The sequence below is a fragment of the Monodelphis domestica genome, chromosome 1 (assembly GCF_027887165.1).
Source record: "Monodelphis domestica isolate mMonDom1 chromosome 1, mMonDom1.pri, whole genome shotgun sequence".
Lineage (NCBI taxonomy): Eukaryota > Metazoa > Chordata > Mammalia > Didelphimorphia > Didelphidae > Monodelphis > Monodelphis domestica.
This window is the reverse complement of record NC_077227.1, coordinates 8572728-8599394: the sequence shown is the minus strand read 5'-3', so window position 1 is coordinate 8599394 and position 26667 is coordinate 8572728. Positions and strand designations below refer to the sequence as shown.

The 26667-nt window shown below is 43.9% G+C and overlaps 1 protein-coding gene across 2 annotated transcripts in view; it reads right to left on the bottom strand.

Annotated features, from left to right (window-relative positions):
* ADAM12 (ADAM metallopeptidase domain 12) overlaps window positions 1-26667 on the bottom strand; it is a 354303-nt gene that overhangs the window by 68128 nt on the left and 259508 nt on the right. For both annotated transcript variants that reach the window (XM_007478237.2, XM_007478236.2), the window contains exons 10-11: window positions 25334-25418; window positions 23016-23164 (exon numbers count right to left, since the gene is read on the bottom strand). In XM_007478237.2, the coding sequence (XP_007478299.2) occupies window positions 23016-23164; window positions 25334-25418 (234 nt within the window). The remainder of the gene's footprint in view (window positions 1-23015; window positions 23165-25333; window positions 25419-26667) is intronic.

Here is a 26667-nt window from a genome sequence, read left to right as displayed (position 1 = left end):
GTCATCATTGGGGCTGGCGAGATTTGCTAAGAAATAAAATTCTGTGGAGCATTGCCAGGATAAATTCCAGACCGAGATTTCCATGAGCATCTTTAAGAGGCACTTTCAGAACATGGTATATGAATAAGACCCTGGGCCAGAGAGCAGCTGAACTGGCCATAGCCTGAGGCCAAAATGGGGAGTGAGACAGAAAGTCACCCAAATTCCTATCCTTTGGGGAAGATTTGGATGCATTTATCTTAAGTTGATTGATTTTCTTCTTCTTATTGTCTGGTTTATGTTTTAAAGAACATTCACATCTCAGTGGCCTGTCCTCATCCCCTAATTTTCTTGACTCAGTTTCTTCATCTGTAAAAAGAGAGGATTGGACTATATGGCCTCTTCTGATTTTTCCGGATCCAGATCCATATACAATCCAGTTATCTTTCTCTCTTTTCGAGACCCAAAGCAGGTGCTACTTTCTCTACAATTTTAAAAAAAATCATCCCCTCCCCTAGTTCTAAAGTTCTAAAAATTTTCCTACAACTATGTCTGTCTTTAGCCCCCTTTCCAGAAAGGTAATAATTACCATCTTTACACCCCTATACAGTTATAAAATGTTTTGCCCATGACAATCCTTGAAAGTAGACAGTGCAAGTATTTTTTATTTCCATTTTATAGAGGAGGAAACAAAATCTCAGAGAGATCAAAGGACTAGTGACCATCAAGCAGGGTTCAAACTCCTTCAAATACATCCTATCCTGTATTCTACTAATTGTGGGAGCCTGCTATAGTCATTTAAAAAAAAAATTGGCAACCCTGGCATGTGGAACAGGACCCAAAACACACCAAGGCTTTATGAATAATAGGGGGATGACTATTTAAGCAGATCAGCTGGGAACATTTTCTGGCCTCTGATGACCAGAACAATGATAATGTTCAAGCTCTTTTGGGGGAGGCAGGTGGAGAATTCTGTAAATGAACAGAGATGGACAAAATGCTCATTGAGTGCCCTTCCATTGGGTGCCATTCCTCTGGGTCCTGGGCTTCCTTCTATGCTTTCATAACATATTCTCATGGCATCCTATCATGGCATACTATTATGGTGTACTATCATGGAATGTTATCATGGCGTGCTACCATGGCGGGCTATCATGGTGTACCATCATGGTATACTATCATAATGCGCTATCATTGCATACTTTCATGGTGTATTCTCATGGTATCCTATCATGGCGGGCTATCATGATGTACTATCATAGTGTACTATCACTGCATACTATAATGACATGCTATCAAGAAAACAATAGCAAAGATAAGGAGCCAAAAATGAAATTGTTTCTCTAGTCAAAAGAGTTAACAATCCAAGAGGATGAATGGATCTATATTTAAGAAGCTCTATACGTTAGAGGGCAAAGATGATGATATGGTCATACCGAGAGTGAGGAGAAACTAATTGGTGGTCCATGAGCTCTGTTGACCTCTGGAAAAAGTGAGGATGGAAGTTCTCTCTCCTCTACTCCATACCAAATTTATGGAAGTACAAAGATCATCATCGTTATCACCATGGTGTGCTTAGTACAGTGTTTGGCACATAGTAGGAACTTAACAAATATTGACTGATCATCATCATCACCTAGCTGATGGCACAGTGGATAGAGCACTGGATTTGGAGTCAGGAACACTTTAGTTCAAATTTGGTCTCAGATGTCACTATTTGCTTCAGTTTCCTCACTGAATAGATCGTAGAGGGAGAATCTCAAGCTGAATTTCAAATCTCTCTGAGAAATGGAGACTGAGTTGACCTGATGACCTCCAATGCTAATGACCCATAATTCAAAGCAGAGCCATAAGGGAAGGGTTAAATGAAAGATGAGATGCATCTTATAATTGGGAACTATCCACCTCTGCCTCATAGATATGTAAACTTTGACCTGCAGCCTACTGTCCATCCCCCAAACCAGCCAAACACATCTGGAATGGGCTCAAAGATGGTGTCAGATGAACACTGGTGAGTCTCTTAACTGTGCAGGCTTGGTTATAGGAAGTTTAGTAAAAGGTGGATCTGTGTCCCCATTCATTATGTGACTGTGACTATGGGTGGACACACTCTCTACCAACTGTGATCACAGCCAGGAGGACAGGGTGGTACAATGGAGAGAGCTAACCAGAGTCAGAGGACTGAAGCGATGCTTGGAGCTACTTTTGAAGGCAAATTACTTCCTTTCTCCAGGCCTCAGTTTCCTCCTTCATCAAGTGAGGGGCTGAAATGGATGGCCCTTGAGGTCCTTTCTGGGGCTAGAACTAGGATCCCTTCAGATTCTGCCATGACAGTCTTGGAGGAAGAGTGTTCATGGTCACAAAAGTCTCCACCCTGGGACCAACCTAGTGGTAACTGTCTCTAAAGTAATGGAGGCTAATATGTCTACAAGCACACACACACACACACACACACAATCCCACTATGACTCTGTGGAGGTAGTAGGTGCCACAAGCCTTCTTGGATCCATTTGAGGAACTAGAACTCAGTTTTCTACCCAGGGTTCTTCTGATATGGCTCGCTTGTTTTGGATGCTGCTCTGTCCCCTTGAACAGACCTCATGCTCTTTCTACCATATCTTTGCTCAGGCTACCCCTGATCCCTGGAATGTCTCCCTCACCCAGTTCTTTTGTCTTTTCCAATCTTTAAAGTTTGGCTCAAATGCCACCTCCACCAGGAAGTCTTCCTTGATTTTCTTGTCAATAATAATCAATAATAGTCAATCAAACAGACATTAAGTTCTGTTCATTGCCAACAATGTGTCAGGCTTTCTTGCTGGACTAGGGAGGGCAGGAAACTAAGCTGGTAAGTTGGGGCAGGAGGGCAGTAAAAGTGCCTTCCCTTCCTCTTAGACTGCCAGCTCTGTGAGGGTGGGTTTTGTGTCGGGCTTTGGAGACAAAAAGAATCACTACCCTCAAGAAGCTCCCAGCACAAATGATTGTCATAACTAAACTCCCACTGCCCCCTGGGCCACATCAGGGGGTCCCTAAATGTTGCTGGAAGGAATGAAGGAATGGAAGGGATGTCTCTCTTCCTTCAAGTACTGGTGCATCCTGGCTTCCCTTACAAGGACCAACATACCAATGCATTCATCACCCAAACAAAAGGACCCCACCCCCATCCACAGGACCTCTGGTACCACTGAGCTGGGCCAGGCCAGGCAGAACCCTTTCTGGGGGAGATCCACCAGCCATCTCCCATGAACCATCATGGCTTGTTCAGGGCTGGACTTTGACAGACACTAACAGATTGAGAGCTTAGTTAGAAACCATTTACTTCTTTGAGATAATCTTTTGCTTTCCTTCTAGCCCAATAAAGGAGACCCCAGAGCTCGAGCCAGGCACTTTCAAGGCCATGGGGCCTGTGAAGGAAGAAAGAAACAAGAGAGTAACAGGAGTTGATCTGAATAACAGACACTGTCCACTTGAGCCTCCTAATAAGCCTGGGAAGGGGAATTCTGCTCATCTTATAGATCAGGAAACTGAGGTACGGATGGCTTCTATAACTCACCCATAGTCACAAAGCCTCATGGAGTACAAGGAGAATGAGGAAGCCCCCAGGACCCTGAGAAGGATCCATGGGAGAAATAGGGAGGGGACCAGAAGGGGCTGCCACAAGAGTAGTGAGAGGAAAACTATCCAGGAGAGAGGTAGTGGTCATCAGTGTTGATGCTCCAAGGTGGGTGGGATGACAAAGGGAAGCAGGAAGGAACCAAGAGTCAAGAGATAAGAAAGAAGTTTTAGGGGAGCCAAATGACTTCTGAGGACCATGGCTTCCTAAATTTGGAGCAAGAAAGGTTGGACCTCCCAGTCCAACCCCATGGAGGCTGGTGCTCTTTGTGCTCCACCACGGTCTCTCCAAGGAGCTGAGGGGTGAACAAGGGGCAGGGTGTTGGACAGAGCAAGCGTAGACACTCTTGGTTGGGTATAGTTGTGAAAGAGAACAAACAGAGAAGAGACTAGACCTGGGAGAGAGCCTGAAGATCTACTTCAGTCTCTTCATTTACATATGGGGATACCATTGAGGTCAAGATTCAAACCCAGGCACCTCAGAAGAATGTGGGTTCAAGTCAGTTCCACACACATTTATTTACTGAGATCCAATTATGGCCCGGGAACTGGTTATGCAGAGACAAAACAAAATAACTATCAAAGTTAAATACTACATAGGAGGGAAATAGAGGCAGGTGGAAATACTCATGAAGGAATTTCAGGGAATGGAACATAAACAATTGGGAAAATCAGGAAAGGCTTCTAGTAGGAGGTGGTACCTGAATAGAAAGAAGTCAAGGGAAGAAGGGAGGGCATGCCTAGTATGGGAGACAGCTGGTGAAAAGGAATGGAAGTGGGAAATGGAATATCATGGATGGGAAAGAGCAAGGAGTTCAGTTTGATCAAAAGATAGTATAGATAGAGAGAAAAATGGAAGACTAATGAGATCAATCTGGAGGAAAGGCTAGAGCTAGACTGTAAAGGGCCTTAATTAAATGCCAAAAAGAAGAATTTGAATCCAATACAAATACAGTGGCATAGGGAGTTGCTGAAACCTCTTGAGATACTGATCTATTCCTCTTGCTTCAGGAATATCTGTTTGACAGTTGTGTGACTGGAGAGTATTTCAAAAGTCCAACTCAGAGGGGATACGAGGAAAGTTGGGGATACATCTGGAAGATGGTGGAGCCTGACAGAGAGAAGCTGCTTTAGAAGAGGGTGGGGGAAAGAAAATAGATTCTGGCTTGAGATGCTCTTGAGACCTCCCAGGACAAAAGGTCTAGCAGGGCATTGGTGATGTGGTGATGTCTGGAGGAAATGAGGGCAGCCAAGCTAGTGATGCTCCTTCCTCGAGTGTTTGCAGGGACTGCTGCCGCTTCCATTTTTCTGCTATGCTAATAACTGCATTGATCCAATTAGACACTTTCCCCAGATAATGAAATGGATTCTAAGCACGTGCTATCCATCTTCCTCTCTCTTTTTAAAAACTGGGATGAGGGGTGGGCAGCAAGGGGCTCAGTGAATTGAGAGCCAAGCCAAGAGATAAGAGGTTCTGGGTTCAAATATGGTCCAGATACTTCCTCGCAGTGTAACCTCCATTAATTAACCCTTACAGTTCTTCAGCCTTGGAGCTAATACATAATAGTGATTCCAAGATGGAAGGTAAGAGTTCAAAACAAAAGAAAACAAACCTCAAGATAGGAACAATGCTTGGACTTCTCATTTTACTGGTAGATGGAATTTTCTGGTGAGGACAATCCCTCAACTGATGGAGGCTGGCACCTTCTCCTTTTAAAAGGTGTGAATTCTTTGCTTTCTCTTTGAAAGCAGGTTCCAACTTTAATTAGAATCTATTGATTGAAGAAGCAAATCATTTCTGGAGGTTTTCTCAGAAATCTGGAGGCCCTACTGGGTCATGGAGGTGACCTGGGTTTTTGGAGGCTGGACCATTGGTGTGTACTTCCTGTAAGGACTCAATGAACAAGAGAAGCTTTAAGTAGGATTCCCATGACGGACTATGTTTGCTTTCTGATGCCCAGCAAAGAGGAGCACAAAGAGGCCCATAATGAGCAGGCTGGCCACTTAGCAATGGATTCTTTGGCCAATGGTTTTCCCCATGAAACAAAGAAAACCACCAAATGGCCTTCAGTCCCGTAGGTTCCCTTTCTGCTTCTGGAGTGATGGCGGCAGAATGGTGGAAATAGGAGCAAAAGGGATTAGCAATCAGTTTTTAGATTGCCCATAAATCTTAGCAGCTAAGAATCTGCTCGGTAAGGTCCTTGTCCAATGGGACAGCTGAATTCTATCAGTCTTGACATTCTCGCTAAAAACAAACCAGAAGTAGGTTACAGCTAAATGGAAGGGTAGCCCATGGCTTCTCTCTGACGAGGTGAGGAAAGAACTTGGCAAAGTTAGTTTCAACATCTGTCCAAAGAAAGGACACGCCATGATATGTTGTACTTAGACATCTTGCCTTGAAATGCTCATGATAATCAAAAGCAGAAAGTCCAACAGGGACACGACACCCCAGAAACTTAGTGCAGTTTCAGTTTCCATTAAAAAGGAAGCCCATCCAGGTTAAGGGAGGGGATGTTCACACTGTAGCCTGCCTTAGTCTGACCTCATCTGTAGCCCTGGGGGGCCATATTTTCTGAAGACTACAGATTAGGTGTAGAGGATCTGGAGAAGGTGACCAGGTAAGAGTCCTTGAGTTCATGCCATATGGGGCTCAGCAAAGGAACTCAGAGGAAAGTTTGAAGAAGAGGAAAGACAAGAGGGATCTCAATGGCTGTTTTCAAGTGCTTAAGGGCCATCATGTCAAAGAGCTTGGCTCCACAGGGCAAAGTTGGGAGCCACTGGAGGAAATTCCAAAGGAGTAGATTTCTCCTTGATAGAAAGGAAAACTTCCCTTCCCATATGGACACTCAGTCTTTCTCCTCATTGTGTGTCTTCAAGCAAAGGCTGGATGATGACAATGAATATATGTGGAAGTGATTTCTGTTGAGAAATATGTTGGATAAGATGGTCCTCAAGTTCCCTTCTAACATTTACATGCTGTGATTCTATGCTACAGAGACAATTATGGCTTATGTGTTAATACTGACAGAGGATGAAGAGAGAAGAAAATCTACAAAGAATTAATAAGACCTTCCAGATCAATCAACAGATACCTTAATATCCAATGATTTAATAGCGAGGCAGGCATAGGAGTGAAAACTATGCTGGAAAATATAGTTCGGGTTAGATAAAAGAGTACAAAGGATAAAAAGTACAAAGATACAGAAATCTTATGCATATGCATACACATATATATGTATCTATGTGGCTTTCTTAAGAAAAGGCTCAGAAGGAACTGGATACAGAAAATACTATCAGAATAAAATTTAATTGGTTACATCTTGACAGGAAATGACTGCTTGCTGATGTGTGAATCATTTCTGAATCAGTGTTCCATGTACAATGGACTAATGATTTGTTAGAGGAAATTCAACAATCAATACCAAATTTGAGAGAAAGGAAAAGAAAGCAAAAAAATGTAGGATATAATTTAAATGACTTCAACTCAACCTATTTGGACATTAAAGATGGAGAATGGATATAAGAACAATTATTGACACAGGCTAACAATCAAGTAAATGCAACACTAAGGAAGACAAAAGAGCCTAGAAACAACCTCTGCTAGAACACACTTGCTTTTTCTTCCTTCCTCCCTTCCTCCCTTCCTCCCCTTCCTCCCTCCTCCTCCCCTCCCTCTCTCTCCTCTCTCTCTCTCTCTCTCTTCTCTCTCTCTCATCTCTCTCTCTCTCTCTCTCTTCTCTGTTTTTCTTTCTTTCTTTCTTTCTTTCTTTCTTTTCTTTCTTTCTTTCTTTCTTTCTTTCTTTCTTTCTTTCTTTCTTTCTTTCTTTCTTTCTTTCTTTTCTTTCTTTCTTTCTTTCTTTCTTTCTTTCTTTCTTTTCTTTCTTTCTTTCTCTCTTTCTTTCTCTCTTTTTCTCTTTCTCTCTCTCTTTTTTCTCTCTCTCTTTCTCTCTTTCTTTCTCTCTCTCTTTTTCTTTCTCTTTCTTTCTTTCTTTCTTTCTTTTCTTTCTTTCTTTCTTTCTTTCTTTTCTTTCTTTCTTCTTTCTTTCTTTCTTTCTTTCTTTTCTTTCTTCCTTCCTTCCTTCCTTCCTTCCTTCCTTCTTCCTTCCTTCCTTCCTTCCTTCCTTCCTTCCTTCCTTCCTTCCTTTCTTTCTTTCTTTTCTTTCTTTCTTTCTTTTCTTTCTTTCTTTTCTTTCTTTCTTTCTTTCTTTCTTTCTTTCTTTCTTTCTTTCTTTTCTTTCTTTCTTTCTTCTTCTTTCTTTCTTTCTTTCTTTCTTTCTTTCTCAGAACAATGATAAGGGCTAGGCAACTGAGGTTAGATAAGTTGTCCAGGGTCACACAGCTAGGAAATCTCTGAAGGTGGATTTGGACTCAGGGTCTAACACTTATTTTCCTTGCTAAGAGGTATGGCAAATAATGGCAATATCACTTAAGAATATTCATCTGTTTTTAAAATCTTACCAAAGAGGGGCGATAGCCAGAAGCAAACTTCATAAAAAGTTTGGCAAAAGATTGGATTAAGTCAGACCATTCAAAGGGCCTTTGAGGATGAAACTTATAAGGAGGGCAACAAAGAGATGGAAAATGAATTAATTCCATTGACATTTCCATTATAAACTTTTTTCTACATTGATATTGGAATGATCAAGTTTAGATTCCAGTACCAATGTCTCTGATAAGCTGACTGAAAAAGTCTAAGGTGGCACTAAAGATGGGAGAAAATGAAAATGGAGAAGGCAAGAACAGTTGGAGTAGGTTGAGTATCCACAAAAGAAGATGCTGGAGTCAACAAAATCTTGAGGCCACTGAAGTTTTTATTATCTGAGAATGAGGAGGATATAGAAAAAATGGGGAAAAGTCACAGAATTTATTATTGTGGGAAAAAGGGTGCCCAAGGGACAGTAATCATTACCAATTCACTTTTACAAGATATTTAGCAGAATGAGCTACTTATCTATTGAAATGTTCTTGGATCAAAACATGAGAAAAGAATACGTTTTCATACACAAACACCCACAAAATATACAGCAAACATCTTTATAGATGAAAAATCCACTAAAAGATGCAGAGAATGTATTGTACTTGTTTACCCATGACCAAAACAAATTCTAAATAAAATAAACCAGCTCCTCCCTCAAAAAAACAAACATACAAATAAGCAATACAATTGATTCTATAGAGTAACAGAGCAACGTAAGAGTGATATTTACTTTTGTGAATCTTCTGTCTGAATTTGGATAAGACATATTCTTTTTTTAGCCTCAGTTTTCCTCATATAAAATGGGAGACTTGGATTAGATGACCTTTAAGTTTGTTATGAAGTCTAAATATATGATCCTACAGCCAATGGGTTAAGAACTAGGAAAAATGAACAAATAAGCCAACACTGAGGGACCTTAGAAATCCATCCATACCTTCAAGCTGTTTGGTCTCATGAGAGGCAATGTGCCATGTTACAATTATCCTTGAAGTCCGAAGGACCTAGATACAAGTTCCACTTCTGGCACTTCCTGGCACTGTGCCTCTGAGAAAAACCACTCACCCTCCCGGCAGCCCCGGAAACTCTGAGATTTTTAAGTTGCAGAGCCAGGACCAGTATGCATTGGGAGTCTCCTCATCAGGAATCTGAAGGAATCTTGGAAATTTGGGGGGGAGGCAGGTAAGGTCTCATGACTTATTCTTCCTCAAAGGCTTTTGTTGGTGTGAATTATTTAAGTCCTTTGAAGAGAGAAGGGTATTCTTTCTCAATTTATTTAATTTAACTAAATCAATGTTAAGATTCAACAATCTACTTTAAGATTCAACAATCTACTTTATCCATCTGGTCAGAAATAAAGTCAACCAATAAGCACTCCAACTCTGGTTCAGCAGAAAACCCAGAGCATTTATTTCTTTTCAACTCTAACTCTAACTCTCTCTCTCTCTCTCTCTCTCTCTCTCTCTCTCTCTCTCTCTCTCTCTCTCTCTCTCTCTCTGTCTCTCTCTGTCTCTCTGTCTCTCTCTCTCTCTCTCTCTCTCTCTCTCTGTCTCTCTCTCTGTCTCTCTGTCTCTCTCTCTGTCTCTCTCTCTCTCTGTCTCTCTCTCTCTCTCTCTGTCTCTCTCCCTCCCTCCCTCTCTCTCTTTCTCTCTCTCTCTCTCTCTCTCTCTCTCTCTCTCTCTCTCTCTCTCTCTCTCTCTCTCTCTCTCTCTCTTCTCTCTCTCTCTCTCTCTCTCTCTCTCTCTCTCTCTCTCTCTCTCTCTCTCTCTCTCTCTCTCTCTCTCTCTGTCTCTCCTCTCCCTCCTCTCTCTGTTTCTCTCTGTCTCTCTTTTTCTCTCTCTCCCTCTCTGTTTCTCTCTGTCTCTGTCTGTCTGTCTGTCTCTCAAATTTCAGACTGATTACAGCAGAGAAAGGAAAGCAAGAGCTTAATGAGAAACGATCCACTGAAGTTGTAATTATCTTTTTAAACTAAGAGATGTTACAAGACCTGGGATAGATAAGCCCAGTAGTATTGTACTGTTGCATGTAATTACATGGCATTCTATTTCTGGATGGACTAAACGTTTTACAAAGGCCACTTAATGACAGTAACAACATCTTGTCCCTTCCCTTTTACAAGGAGCCAGAAGCAGTGTTCAGTCAATGCCTGCTGAGATCCTTGTGCAAGTGGCAGCCTCATTCACTCTCTCATGATATTTGTAGGTTTCAGGAAGGTAAACGTTCCCTTTTTTAGAAAAATCAGATCAGAAGTGTTTTGAAGACAGGGACTGTTTTTGTGTAGTCTTTGAGGTAGATAGAGAGCTGGCCTCAAAGCCAAGAAGACCTGAATTCTCCTATTTTGGATACTTACTAGACTTGTGATCTTGGGCAAGTCCCTTTACTCTTTAGTGCTCCAGAGTGCTCAGCAATTCCAAGGCTCTAAATTGTAGAGAGGGTGCAGTAGGAGAGGGAGTTTTCTCTGCTGAAAGTTCCCTATGTCAATGAAATCACAAGTCTAGTCCTTATCCTCATGCAGTAGACAGTCTCAGAGCCAAAGGGACATGGATTCAAGTCCTGCCTCTGGCACTTTTAAGGGAATCAGAAATACTTTTTTGAACAAAAAGCTCAAGTTACATTCCCATTTGTATGAACATATAGAGCCTTTAGAAACACTAAAACTGGAAGGAATCTTTGCTTCAATCCATTATTTTTATAAAGGAGGAAATTGAAACCCAGAGAAAGAAGGTGGTTTACTTACAGTCATAATTAATCAATGAATCATTACATATTTATTATATACTTACTATATTCCAAGCACTGTGCTTAGGGGTTCTCAAATATACAAAGATATAAAACAATTATTCAGAGCTAACATTCTATGGGTCAGTGAATTAGGGGTCATGCCATCCCTAGAACTCAACTGTTCTATAAAACCGAGCACACTTTATTTATGTGGGTTCATATGATTCCCCATTGCAATTTTCAAAAGTTACTTTGAAACTTTTAAGGACCCTAAAAATCTGGCTCAATCATTCCCACAGAAACTCTGGTAAATAAGGAGAGAAGATTTTATGATAGGTATTTTCAGAAGTACAACTGAGGCAGAGGGAAGTTAAGGTTGCCAATCAGACAATGGCTGAGGGGAACCTAGATCCCTGATCTTTTGATTCTTAATGCCTCTTGATTATCAGTTAGGGGTTATTCCAACCTCAGAACATATAAAAGCAGGAATGGCCCTAGGGCATCAGAACTCTATTGTCAGCTCCTTAGGGTCAGAATAAGGTTATCTTTCATCTTTGCACCCCAAACTCAACAAAGCATAATTTTTTGTCATAGACCTTTAAGAAATATTACACATTTTGATGTGAATAATGTTTGAAAGGTATAGGAAGGGTTTATTGGGTGTCAACCATAAAATCATCTTTTACATTAGAAGAGGCAGCCTCTCTTCCAATAGGTTAAAATCATACAAGATGAAGGTACAAAATAAACCCATGAAGTCAATGGAATTTCTGTATAATAACAATGAAATATAAACAACATTGAAAGAAAGGGAAATCTCATTCCAAATAATCACTACTTTTATATTACGAAATGTTTGGGAATCATTCTACCAAAATCCACTCAATTCCTACTTTGATTCAATTGCAAAGTTCTCCTTTAAGAAATAAAGAACAACTTAAATAGTGGGAAGGATATTCAGTGGTCATGGCTGGGTCATGCCAATACAATAAAAATGGCTATATAACCCAAGTTAATTTAAAGATTTAGTGCTATTGTAATCAAATACCAATGGAATACTTTACTGCCAGGAGCCATCAAGCCTTCGCTGTCTGACATGGTCACAGTTGGACATTGAGGACTGCAAGGCAGGCCACAGGAAAGATGAGGCACACACTCAACCTGCTCTGTGACTTCTCCCTCTAACTTCCCTTACTACTGGCTAGGATTGTTGTTCTCTCCCCAGTTACAGAAGAAGTAATATGAGAGCAAATACTCACAGAATTTATACATATGCCCAATTTTATCCCCCTAGAATAATACCCCAAAGATCATATTCACAGAATTAAAACCTAAAAATCATTACCCACTACCCCTCCTTTCTCTCTCAGCAGAGACACATTCAGATGCCCCACACTCATTGCAAATCAAACACACAGGCACATCAACCACTCCTCTAAGCATAAGTTACTGCAACATACTTCACAGATTCTGTTTGTGTACAATAGCCAGGCAACATCACTAACATGCCTTAATGAAACACAGAGAAAAGTGTAATATGGAAAATGAGGAAATTACTGATTCTGGTCTGTGTTAAATTACCCTTTAGCCCCGTACCTAGCTGTGAAATGTTTTGTTAACCATATCCTAAGTAATTCTGATTGATTATGAAAGCTGATCAAAAGAAACAATGATTCTCTTAGCTGGTCATCCTACAGGTCAGGGGGAACTGACTCCCTGGTTACCCTGCCTATGCCATTTATCTCTATCACACATTTCTCTGTTGTAGCAACATGGTGGTATATGATCACAGAGTGTTGATTAAGCAATTTGTTAATGTGTGACATATACATAAATCATGCATGTTGAAAAATGAGACTGTGTGCCAGAAAAGTATGTACCCACTGAACTATATAATAAACACGAACTCTGTGTCAGATAGAACAGCTTTGTGATGGCTAAGCATCAGGTTCTGAGCATTCAGCTGTTTCCCATTCCTCATTATTCACCTGAACCATCATACCTAGACAGAAAACAACTCTCGGCTTTGAGAGACCACTGGATGGCTTTCAAAACTTTACAGAACTAAATAAAATAATAACGAAGCTCACTTGGAGGAACAAAAGATTTAGACTATCAAGGGAAATCATGAGAAAAAGGAAAGAATGAGGGGAAATAGCTCTTTCATATTTCAAACTATATTAGAAAGTCATAGTCAACAAAACCATTTGGTATTGGTTAGAAATAAAAGGATAGAACAGTGGAAAAGATTAGACAAAGGAGATTCAGAAATATTGAAATGCAGTAACCTGGTTACATAAACTGAAGAAAAGAAAAAAAGAATTACACCAGGAAAAAATTCTCTACTTGATACCCAGTTGGGTAAAATGGAAAGCAGAAATTAGATTTAGACAAATATCTTATACAATAGTCTATAATGTATTAAAATGGATACATGACCTGAATAATTTTAAAGATTATGCCAGAAAAAATTAGAAGAGGCAGATCACATACCTTTCACAGCAATGGGTAGGAGATGAAATCTTAATCAAACAAGGAAGAGAGCAATTACAGAAGATAAAAGAGACAATTTGGATTGCATAAAATTGAAAAAGCTTTTGCAAAACACAATTGTGCATCTAAGATAAGAAAGAAAGTAGACAAATGGGAAAAACTGTGTGATGAGGATTTGTTATCTGAGATAGATAGACAACAAACAGCAGTGTTTCAGACCAGAAACCATTCTCTAATAGACAACTGGTCAAGTGATATGAACTAATAGTTCTCAAAAAAATGGCAAAGTATTCACATCCATATGAAAGAATGCTCCCAATCACCAATAACAAGAGACATGCAAGTGAAAATAACTGAGATTTCATCTTATACCTAACAACCTGGCAAAGATGCCAAAATGTGAAAACAGTCAAAGCTAGATGGGTTTCCACTGTTGGTGCGAAATCTAGATAATGCAAAACCAAAATATATTAAAGAAAATTAAAAGAAAAATATAATACAAGATTTCTTGAAAGATATAATACGAGAAACACTGTTTGATGATGTCGTAATTAGTGACATCATGCAAAGCATTGTAAGGGCAATTTTAGGGTTCTGACTTAATCTAAATTAATTTGGTTGCCAGAGAATATCCCATATAAAATACCCAAGTTAGTTTGGAAATTTTATGGTCGTTTAGAGGTGGCTCTTGGTGTGGCAGCAGCTATTGTCCAGGTTTGGCGGTGAGTTTCCTTGATACAAAACTGGGAGAAGCTTAGTAGCCTAGTTCAGGTGATCTCTCTTAGAGTTTAGGCTGATTCTTTTCTCCTTTACCTTTCAAACACTATTCTCTTAGGAAAGCCTCTAATCTTCTGAAAAAGTGATGGAGGTCTTTGAACTCCTCCTGGCACAGGCCAGGCTGGAGAAATCCTATACCCTTCCTCTCTCTCTTCTCCTTAATTCCTTCCTTCTATATTAATTAAACCACCATACAAACTGACTTGGGTATTTTATTTGGGATATTCTCTGGTGACCAAATTAATTTAGTTTAGGTCACAACCCTAAAATTACCCTTACAGCCTAAAGCAGAGAGAACTATGGGCCTCTGGAGCGCTAGTCACCAACTAAGAGGCCATCCAGTGCAGAGATCAAATGAAAGCTGGATTCCCTATAGATAATGAGGTCCTACAGATGGTCAGATTGCAGATGATATAGTGTTGAGTGCATCAACCCTCTGAGCTGCCCCTCCAACATCATACTTCTACCTGCTTTGAAGATTAGTTGGTTTGGAAGCATTTAAGGAGGTAAGATACTTGTGGCATGTTCTCTCCCAGTGATGGGCAGATGATTAGGCACTACTCCAGTAAGACCATGATCTCATCCAAGTGGGTGTCCCCTCTAAAAACCCATGCTCGGCAACGAGTGAACACTCAGCCTTTTCTTGGAGGCATCTGGAGAGAGAGATGATAGGGAGACAGACAGACAGACAGACAGACAGAGACAGAGAGACAGAGCAGAGAAACAGAGAGAATAAGAACAGAAGATCTTCTCGGCAGTTCATTCCACTTTGGGACAGCTGTCATTGCTAAGAAGTTGTTTGGTTTTTTGATAGCAAGCCCAGATCTGTCTCTTTGTAACTTCAGCCTATTTATTGTTCCTAGTTCTAGCCTTCAGGGCCAAGCAGAGTAAGGCTTTTCCATTTTATTGAGGAGAGCCCTTCCAATAGGTGATGGCAGCTAGCACATTCTTCCAAAGTCTACCTGCACGTTGCTCCTTGGATTCACATACAGCACAGTCAGGACTCTCTACTCCCCTGGTGACGGGGTACAGAGACTGTGCCCCTGAGGGATCCTCTCTGCTCTGGCTCCCTCAGCTGGAGAAGGGGGAGGATGGGCATCTGTGGGGCACGGCTATTTCAGTCTGAATTCCCAGCTAAGGTGGAGCTGACCCGCCCCAGAATGGACGCATTCTGCCCCTCACACACGTGTTTGACAACACAAAAGCTCTTTCCGGGGACCGACTTCCAGATCCCTCTCGGCCTCGTGACTCTCCCAAATCTCCAATCTTGAGGAAGAAATCAAGTCTACACTGTTCTGCTTCCACACTTCCATGTTGCAGCTGTGGGCCTGACCCTCGGAAGGCTCACTAAGAACGTCTGAAAAGCTATGAAATCGGGCAGCTTGAAAGTCTTAACTGCTCAATGCAGCCTTCAGAGGTCTGTTAACTACCACATCCGGTCAGCTGGGAAATCTTACTGCCAACAGCGTGGGCAGGACGATGCTGCTGAACCCTAACGCCCATGGAGCTCCCCAAGCCCAGGACTCTGGAGGCAGGAAAACGAACAGCAGAGCCCGTGCCCTCAGAGAGTTTCTATTCAACGGAGCGGCTGCAAAGGAGCAAACGTCAGTTCTGTTCAGAAGGCCAACGAAGGAAGTGCTTAAGAGGGAGAGAGCGACAGGCAAGGAGTCCAGAGACGGACTTCTGAGAAAGCCCGAGAACCCAAGAGGCCAACGTGGGAACGATGCGAGGTGCCGGCATGGAGGGAGAAGCCGGGACGCTGGTGACGTGGACAAGCTAGGAGGCGAGCTAGCTGACGTAGGAAGTGTATGAAGAGGAATCATGAGAGAAGCCTGCGAAGAGAGGGAAGGGCTTTAAACTCCCCAAAGGAACTGATCCAGATTTCTGAGCAGCCGAACTATCCAAATTCATTCCTTAGTCTAGACCTTTTTGTCCGGGACCCCTTTGGAAGCCTGGCAAAGGCTGTGGATCCTCCTCAGAATCAGAGTTTTAAATTCATAAACTAAACTACATTAGAATTACGAGGGAAAGAATTATGTTGAAATAGTTCATCCATCTATTACTGCCCCCCCCAAAAAAAACAGTCCATGGTCAATGACACATGTAAAACCCAGTGGAATTGCACTTGGCTATGGGAGAAGGGGAGGAGAAGGGGAGGGAAAGAACATGAATCATGGAACCGTGGAAAACTATTCTAAGTTAATTAATTAAATAAAATTTTCAAATTAAAAGAACCAGTTCATGGCATGTAGTCACTGGAGAATCAGACCCAGAGATGGGAGGTCCTGGGTTCCAATCTGGCCTCAGATACTTCCTAGCTGTGTGACCCTGGATGAGTCACTTCACCACGATTGTCTAGCCCTTACCACTCTTCTGCCTTGGAACCAATACACAGTATTGGTTTGGGAATGGAAGGTCGGGGTTTAACAAAACAGTTCATGGAGCTCAGGTTATGAACCTCTGTCCTAGACTACCCACAGGAAAAACCGTAGCCATTCTTACCAGTTACAGGATGTGAATGTTTCTTTTTCTCAGAGCATGCCACAACAACAATAGTAATAACATTAGGGCTGCTAATGGTGGTAGTAGTAGTCACAGTAGAGATAAAAATAATTAATAATAACAATAGCAGTTGTGTGGCATAGTGGCTAGAGGCAGGAAGGCCTGGCTTAGGAGAGTTATTTAAAAAGAAAGGAAGAAAGGGAAGAATTGAAGAAAAAGAGAAGAAAACAAGGGAAAACAGGAAGGGAAGAAAGAAGGGTTCGAATCCTGCCTCTGGCACGTACTGGCTCCGGGATCCTAGGTAGAGCAATTCTTCAAAGCTAAAAGTTACAAACTAGTTTTCCGCCTTCTTTGGTAGAGGGATTTCCCTCACTGGGAGTTCCCTACACCCATGAACAGAGAGGCCCGCCCTCGCCTAATGATGATGACGCCATGGTGAGCTACCCTGTACGAAGGACTCGGAGGGCTGCCGCATGCTCGACAAACACCACCTCATTCACGTTTCCCGCTCCGGGGAGGCAGGGCTCAGGCTTCTTTGCTGCCAGTGTCAGAATCACTTGAATATTTCTGGCTCCCAAACAGGGCACACACTCGGGTCTCATGCTCAAGGAAGCTCATTAATGGACAAGTCCAACAGTGATTACATTCCACACTTATCCCTGGAGATTACTTTTGCCAAAAAGTAATTTCCAAGCCAGGCTTTAAATGCTAACTGCCCGAAGATGTAAAACCCATCAGTGCCCCCCTCACGCACGCACTTGGAGAGCAGAGATAATTCATGGTGACTCTGCCCTCCGAGGTGCCATCCTGGCCAAGTCAGGGCGGGGGACGAGGACGGAACCTGCCACTTTGACCCGCTGGTTGCCAGCTCCACCACTGCTGCATCAATAACACTCTTGGGGGAAACTGTCACCGTGACCTTCTCCGCCAAAGGATTTCAGAATTTGCCAACGTAAATTAGTGAGATTTCTAAAATCATGGCTTTGGAGAGTTATTTAAAAAGAAAGGAAAGGAAGAACCAAAGAACAAGAGAAGAAAACAAGGGAAAAACAGGAAGGAGGCAAAGAAGGAAGTGAGGGAGAGAGGGAGGAAGGAGGGAATGAAAGAAGAAAGAAAGGAAGGAAGGGAGGAGATAATGTCCTGCTACACAAAGGATTATTATTGTTGTTAATAATAATGTTAAGATCATTATCAACAATAGTGAGGGCTTTAGATTTGTGAAATGCTTCCTACATGTTAACTCCTTCTAGCCTCAAAACAATCTCGGGAGGAAGGCACTATTGTTATTCCCATTTTACAGAAAGAGAAACTGAGGCATGGTTATGTGTCAAGTGACTTGCTCGGGGTCATCCTGCTAGTAAGTGGGTCTGTGGTTGAAACTGAACTCAGATCTTCCTGATTCTAGGCCTGCTGTTCTATCCATGCAGCCTGTGATCCCTGACATTGCTACGATTGTCAATAGTAAAAATGATCACAATAAAGGTGCTGCTCAGGGCTTGGGTCCCAGTCTTAGCTCCATTTTGGACTACGTGATGGCTCGGGAGCCAAAAAGGTCCTGGGAAGGCATCAGATCACCCGGTCCTTGGTAGCCACTCACCGCTGCTCATTAGTGCGGGAGCTTAGACTCCCTCCATTTCTGGTCTGGGATGGTTCATCCCTATGGAAGCAGCCTATTGATCCCTCACTCAGAGGCTATTGGTGCTAGAATTATGAAGACCCCAATCAGCTGCTCAGAGCTCCCTAAGGCAAGTAATCGATGAGCCTCCATCCCTCTTCCTCATCCTCTGGCGGGGACTGTGCGCTGACCAAGCCAGTGACCACATCTTTCTAGTCTCCTCTCCTGCCCCCTAACTTTGTGTCCCCCAAAGAGCCGTCCTGGACTCTTCTCTCTCCGGTCTCTGCCTCATGGGGATCTCATTTCATCCATGGGTTCCCAGATCTCTATACAGGTGACTCCCCACTCTCTCTACCTATTTCCAGGCCTGCCCTAGGGCTCCTGCCTTGCCTCACCAGCTGCCTCCTGGAAATTGCCACTTGGATGTCCCATTGGTTTCTCAAATACAACGTGTTTGAAAGAGAACTTGGAGTCTTCCTCTCCCCTCTTTCCGCTGGGGGCACCGCCATCTTTCTAGGCACCCAGATTTCCAACTTCTGCGCCATCCTTGGTCTTCGGTCTCCCTCAGCAACTTCTTTCTCCCTCCCCTCAATCTAATCATTTAGTAGTTTGCCCACAACTCATGCCCAAACGACCCCCACATGGCTTTCTCGTGTTCCTCTTCTCTCTTCCCACTAACATGCAGTAGCTCAGAAACTCATCACCATCAGCCCGAGAGCCCGTAACAACTTCCTCTTTCAGAGAGCCACCAAAATGAGTTTCCCAAAGCATCCAAACTGTCAATAATCTCTAGAACAAAACCCGACGTCCTTAACCTTTGCAGGAGATCCTCCCAGTCTCCTTCCAGCCTGCTTCAGATTCACTACTTTTTGTGCCCCTTCATGCATTTTCTACCCTTCAGCCCACCAGTTCCATTTGCTGTTCCACACCTTGACCCTCCATTTCCCACTTCCTGCCTCTGCAGAGATGCTTCTCCTACTAGGAATGCCCTCCCCCCTCCACTCCATCTCTCAGAAATCCCTTGGGACTTCTTCCACCATTTTTTCTGCCCTTTCTGGTCAATGGAGCTCCCTCTCTCTCCCTCCTCATTTACCCCTGCATTTACTTCTCTGATTACATCACCACAGGATGTGAGTTCCTTGGAAGCTGAGTCAGTTTTCCATTTTTCTCTTTGCGTTCACTCCGCCTCTCATGGTGCCCGGCTCAGAGTAGGAGTTTAATAAATATTTGTTGAATGAGTCCCTCCCTGCTATCATCTGTTCAAAGCTCCCACTTGAAGTTCTCATCTGGTCCTGGTTAGGAGGCTAGAGATGGCACAAGATGGCATCCAGAAGGGACCCTACAGATCACCCAAGCCAGCTCCAGGAAACTGGGGTTTAGGGGGAGAGAATGGCACTTGCCCAAAGTCACACAGTCTGGGGCAGACCAGAGGTGGGAGCCAGGACTGCTGAGATCCAAGTCAATCTCCATTCCACCTGGTCCAGGAGGCAGAACCTCTGCACTGGCCTGGCCCATCAGAACCTGGGCTCCTTCCCCGGAATGAGAAGGCAGCTTTCCTCTGTGAGCAAAATCCCAGGGGCTCCCTCCTCCACGAGGAGAACAAGAGACGAGCTGGGACAAGCGGAAGATGGGAGAGAAGCTGCCTGCTGAGGAGAGCTGACTAGGTGGCGTGACCTTTGAATCCCTCTGGACTTCCGTGATTAATTCACCAACCTCGAGGTGAACTTTCCTTCCATCCAAGTAAATTAAAGCTCCCACCCTTTGAACAGGAAGGAAGGAATAGTAAATGAGCAACCAAGTGGAAAAGACTTAGAAAAGTGCCAGCTCAGCAGGGGGAAAGTGCTGAGAATGGACTCTGTTGGTAGCATCAAAGATTATTTAGGCAATCTGGTGAATTTGTATTGATGTCTTCCCAATTAAAAGCCCTTTTCATGACCGGAGCTTTTCCAGAAACCGGGGAGGGGGCGTGAAAACCTGGGTTTTATCATCGTAGCGAACCCCTGGTGGATGGGGAAATTCCTTCCGCCCAAGACTGGCAGACTGGTCGGCATTCTGGGTCGGCTTGGAGACCTGCCCAAGCCATTTAGAGATACAGGCAGCAAGCTGCCCGGGGCATAGAGCTAAAAGGAGTCCCAGGCAGAATTGGAACCTAGACTCGATGGATTCCAAGGCTGTCCCTCTCCACTAGGCATCTTTCCATTTGCCTTTGATGATTTTCAACATCTCTGGGTAATTTGGCCATCTTGACTCGATCCCACAATCTCTCTGCAAACATAAACAGGTGAAGGACTGGGGGCTGAATTCCTCCACCTCAGAGGGTAAGGCGTCTCCGTTTCCTCCTCCCCAGTGGGGATGTTGAAGATGGGATTATTGGTCCCATCCCCCAATGCATTGGACCCTCAGAACATCTCTCCATCATCTCAGGATTTCAAAGATATCTATGACCTAGGATTAAGCATTTTTTTAAAGCCTTCCCTTCCATCTTAGAATCAATATTAAGAATTGGTTCCAAGGTAGAAGAGCAGTAAGGGCTAGGCAATGAGGGTTAAGTGACTTGCCCAGGGCCATACAGCTAGGAAGTATCTGAGGCCAGATTTGAATCCAGGACCTCCCATATCTAGGTTTGGCTCTCAATCCACTGAGTCACCTAGCTGCCCCCTAGGATTAGACTTGAAAACAAATTTCCTAAAGCCTGTGAATCAATGTAATTATCCCCATTTTGCAGCATGTAATATTGAGGCACCGAGACAGAGTTACCTACTTCCCTCTGGAAGCAGGCTGCCCTTCAGCCTGCCTACAGGGTTCTGTCAGCTAGTTCATAGCTAGCTTAGACTGTGGGCTCCTCGATATTTGCGGGTTTTGGTATTAACCCATCACTGCCCTATAGAATCAAAGAATGCTTAGGATGGAAGATGCCCCAAAGGTACAAGGGAACCCACTTTAGATTCGGAAGGAATTCCTTGACGTTGGGTCATTTAGATTGTGACCCAGGCACACCAAGCCAACCCCACATGTATTTATTAAGTGCTATAATAGGTGCTAGAGAAAGAAAACCAAGAAATGTAGCTGTCAGAGGGTCATAGATCTATAGCTTTGAAGGACCTGAGAAGCCATCAAGTCCAAACCCTTCATTTTGCAGAAATGGAAATCAAGGCACAGATGGTTTAAGAGCTTTGTCCAGGGTTAAAGGGCTAGTAGGTGTCTTAGGCAGGATTTGAACTCAGATCTCTCTGACTCTGGTGTCCCCTATAGCTCAGAACCAATTAGGGAAATGCAAGATGTAAATAGACAAAGATGTCCTTTATAAGTACAAGTACTACAGCTTGAGGAGAATGGTAATCTGCCTGTATCCTCTATACAGGAGACCTTCCTTAAAGCTTGCTGCTCATTGCTGGATTGGAACTCCCTCCTGGAACAGCCCATTTGTTAGGGGACTTCTCTGACACCCAACCAAAGTTGCAATCTTTGGAATGTCCAATCACTGCTCCTTGCTCCTCCTTCTGTGGCCAAGAGAACAAAGTTGAGGCTTCCTTCGTGGGATAGCCATTCAAACCCATGAGGAAAGGTCTGATTCCTGCTTGGAGTCTTTCCTTCTCCAGGTCAACCACTCCTCTCTCTGACCCCATGATCCAACCAATCTGATGTCAAGGTCCTTCCCATGGTGCCATCTGTCTTCTGAATGCTTATCGCCATCCTTTCTGAACTGGGCACCTTCTCACAAAGGATCCTCCCTCCCTAGGACTGCCCTTTCTCCCAGTAAGGAGGAGTAAGAATGTTCTGGAATCAGGACAATTCTGAGGGACTCATGAGAAAGAATGTATCCACATTCAGAGGAAGAACTGTGGGAGCGGAAACACAGAAGAAAAACAACTGCTTGATCCCATGGGTTGATGGGGATGTGATTGGGGATGGAGACTAAACGATCATCCCCATGCAAATATCAATAATATGGAAATAGGTCTGGATCAGCAACACGTGTAAAGCCCAGTGGAATTGCATGTGAGCTATGGGGGGGTGGGAGGGGAGGGAAAGAACATGAATGTTGTAACCATGGGAAAATATTCTAAATTAGTTAATTAAATAAACCCCCTCCCCAAAAGAATGTTCTGGAATCAGTAATGTAGTGAGCCCCGTATGACTGGTAGAATTCAAGCAAAAACGGAATAACTCTCTCTCCTGGAGAAAACAATAAGGATTCTTTCACTGGGTGGGAAGCCTGGCTAGGCGACCTTCACATTCCCTTCCATCTTTATGACTCTATGTTCCAGTCGCAGAATAATCAAATCGAAAACATATGTTTGCATTAGGTTATAATCTTAGCTTCTAAATGACACGAAGAAATATGGCACTGCTTCTCCTAGAAGAAAGATTTCAACCCGCATGCTAGATGCTCCATCGCCCATCAGATTGTTCTGTGACCCTCCCAGGGGATAACCACCTCCACCACCACCATAATGATAAACATCAACGACCATTTACATGGCACGGATGGTGCACCAGGCACTGTACTGAGCTCTTCACAATAACCATTTCATTTGACCTCACCACAATCCTGGGTGGTAGATGCCATTTTATCCCTATTCTACAGATGGAGAAACTAAGGCAAATTGAGGTTAAGTGACACTTATTTAGTGTCTAAAGCCAGATTTGAGCTAGTCTACCCAACTCTATGCACTGTGGAGCCCCCCAGGTGCCTTTCTAATATTTTCCTTGGGAAGAAAAGTCTTTTTCGGAAGCTTCCACTGATGGAAAGTTCGAGGAGACCTTCTGCGCAAGTGTTTCACGGGAGAAGTTCTAAGCTGTGCTGGGGCCCTGGGAGCAGTGAAAGGTGCCGCATTTACTCACCCAGTGGAGGGGTTCATGATGCAGCCTCCTTTATCGGTCGTGGACTGACAGTGACATCCTCGCTCCAGTGTATCGTGGTTCATCCCCAAATTGTGACCGAGCTCATGGGCCAGGGTGACAGCTGCCCCAAGTGGGCTGTCTGAATGATCCTTCAAGAAAGATGGAAATACAGAGTCACTGGGTCACTCTTACCTTCCAGGAACTTTTAGTTTAGCTTATGCCTCCTCTCCTGGAAAGCACGGAGGCTGCTTTTTAGCCCCCAAAGAAGAGTCTCATTTACACATATGGAAATAGTCTGATCACGTGTGTGTTCTTCATGCTTTCCCTCTCTGCTAGTAATGCAGTAACAGCTGGCACAGTATTCCTCCTACTTGTGTGTAGGGGACGGGGTGGGATCTTCTCCTGTCACTTAATTGATTATGCTATTCAATTAAATGCCTTTTGTTTTGTCTCCTGGATGGATGGAAAGAGGGAGCTCATTGATGGGGGCTCAAGGGCTGTGCTTGGAGTGTGCTGGCTGATACACAGCATCTGAGCCTTGGGAGAGCTTTTCTGGGGCTGCATGTAGGAGAGGGGGCACCCCAATGGCTCAGCATCCCATTCATTTGAGATGCCTCCTGGCAGATCATTCAGACCTTCCCTCTTGTTTTTCAAGCTCTCCATGTCTTCCCCAGAATGAAATGGTCCATGAGTTTCCTCATTAGTCATTATTTTATTCGGACCACCAAAATATGAATTCACTTTCCCCTATGGGGGCAGAAAAACCAGACTTTCCACTCTTACTAAGGTATCTTTTTGCCCTGAATTATGCCAAAATAAAATAAGTGGCTCAATGTATTGAGAGTCAGGCCTAAGGATGGGAGGTCCTGGGTTCAAATCTGACCCCAGACACTTCCTAGCTGGGTGACCCTTGGCAAGTCACTTCACCCCCATTGTCTAGCCCTGACCACTCTTCTGCCTTGGAACCAATCCATCCTATGACAGATTCTATGGCAGAAGGTTTAATCAATCAATCAATCAATTGAGTATGGAAAGGCAGGGAGCAGGAGTCACCCCGTGTGCCCCTCTCATCAGCTCCAGACTACTAGGCGTTTCTGCTGTTTATCAGTAACCGGGGGGCTCCCTCACTGAGCCACTGGTGCCAAGGACCAAGGGAGACACAGCCTAAGCCAGCTTCCTGTCCTCCCCGGGCACTCATTCCAGACCCATGGAATGCCTCTGTTTACCCTGGATGGTTTTCGGGTGGGACAAAAGAAGAAATCCCAAGAACAGAAGTCTCGGGGAGGAGGTGGAAGCAATGGGAGCGCGTGGAAGGATGCCGTTAGAATTTGCCCTTCATGAGGAAAAGGGTCTCCTTCTGGGTCTTGTGATCACCCCCATCTAGAGATCTTACAGGAACTTTAGGAGCGTACAAGAGGGCACGGCTTAAATAATCAGAGAAGATGGGGCGTCGCGGGCAGGGAGCCGTGTGGAGTCAAGGCGCCTTGGGTTCAAGTCCTGCTTCGGACGTACACTGACCCAGACAAGCCTTGTGCTCTGCCAGCCTGAAAGCATCACCCAAGCCCGGGGGCCCAGCTGCCTCCTGGCTCTCTGCAGACCTTCTCGGCCTCGGCCGCCTCCCAGCCCCGCTCAGGCTCCAGAGGCTGGCGTAGCAGAATAAACCCTCCGACCATGAAGCGGCACCTTTGGCCTAGCAGGCTCGTCCTGGGCGGCCGAGCCACCCAATTGTGCTGCTGCCGGAGCAGCCTGTTCTGCGGCTTCTCCAGGACGAAGTTTGAGGACAGACCTCGTGGCCCGCGACGCCCCATCTTCTCTGATTATTTAACACAACCTCCTTCACCCAGAGTCCGGCTCCGATTCTAGCTGCGGATGAAGAGCGAGCGCCCAGGGTGGATTCCAGCGCCTGCAGGCGGGCCAGGAAGGGCTCCTCCTACGGGAAGGACCCAAACTTCTCAGCCTGCCCCGAGGCCCCGGGCTGGGGGAAAACTCACAAAATGAGGTCGGGGGAGCGGCGCCTGCGGCCGCCTTCCTCATGCCTCCGGGGTGCCCGGGGCCTCCTGGCCATTTGAGACACAGTCGTTGGCTGGCCGACGTGACTCTTGTGCGGAGGCATTCCCGGGCTTGTCCTCTGACCCACAGCGGCATCTTTGAAAAGCTCTCCTTAAGCTTAGAAATAAGCGTGAGGGAAGAATGGGAATCTGCTGTCATTAACCCTGAAAAACGAGCCTTTGGGTCCTCTCTGAACGATGATCACGTTCGACAGCGATCAAGGTGGGGCCAAGGGGAAAGTCTCTGCGCCCCCCCCGCCCCTTGCTTACCATGACCACACCTCCGGACTGCTCAGCCGTGCACATGCTCATGATGGGCGCCATTCCAATGGTGGTCCCTTGGAAGTAAACCCCACTGGGGACGGAAAAGAAGAAAACGGTTTACATGGAAAACGAGGCGGCGTAAACCACAAGAGTGCTGTGTGAACTTTGAGCTAGATCCTCTTTCTGAAGACACCCCGGGCCAGGAAGACCCTGAAAAGGCCACGAGGGGGGAGGCGGCGCTGCAGAAATCTGGGGGCAATGGCTAGAAGCAAGCTAAGATTCCTGCAGGATTTTCATCCTTCCAAAGTGGTTTGTGTTGTTTCATAGACATTGCATTGATCCTTTACCTACATTGTGATCTATCAAAAGTGAACTAGAAGGTTAGAGATAAACTTATTCTGGGACTAGTTGAGGCGTCATCCGGGGGTTAAATTAATCTCCTTTAAATAATTATGGATCACACTATGAAGGCTATGCAATAGTTTGTCATTTGCTATTATACTCTCCTCAAGGATAAAACACAAACTCTCCAGCTTGGCTTTGAAAGCCTGCCATCATCTGACTCCCACTCACCTTTCCATATTTATTTCATATGATTCCCCTTCCTGTGCTCTGTCTTCCTGCAAACTTGTCTGAATACACCTCTATGAACTCATCGGTTTTCCTGTCTTTGCCCAGGCTGTCCTACATACCAGAAATATACTGCCTCCTCAAAATAATTCCTTAATGTTCCCATTGAGCCAATGCAATAAATCATTCAGGTCATAATTCTAGTATTTTAGTTCAGTTCTTGCTTGTTTATCTTTTTGCTAGATTTGCTTATCTCTGATCGAGGAACATTAAAGTCTCCTATAATTAAATATTATGCTGACATATATACACATCTGTGTAGATGTATTTTAGCAATTGAATTTTTTCCTTCATAAATTGTCATGCAAGTTGGCACATATGAATTTAGTATTGATATTAGTTCATTTTTCTCTGCTTCTTTTAAGCATAATATAGTTTCCCTGTTCATCTCCTTTGATAGTATGACTTTTTATTTCTTCTTTGACTGAATGACTATAACTATTATATATGGGAGGTCCATCTCATGAATAGACAATTTTGTTCTAGCATCTAATTTTCATTGTGTGTGAATCTACTATATATGTATGCCTTTTATTGCCTTTCCTGTCATTTTCTCTTGTTTTCTTTCATTTTTTAATCTATCAACCCTTAAAATTATGGTTGTTGGGCTTGAGTTTTCGTCCTTAACTTCTTTTTTGGTCCTCTCCCCCAAATAATATTGATAATAACACTATTCATAATAATATCAGCAATTGTTGACATGTGAGAGG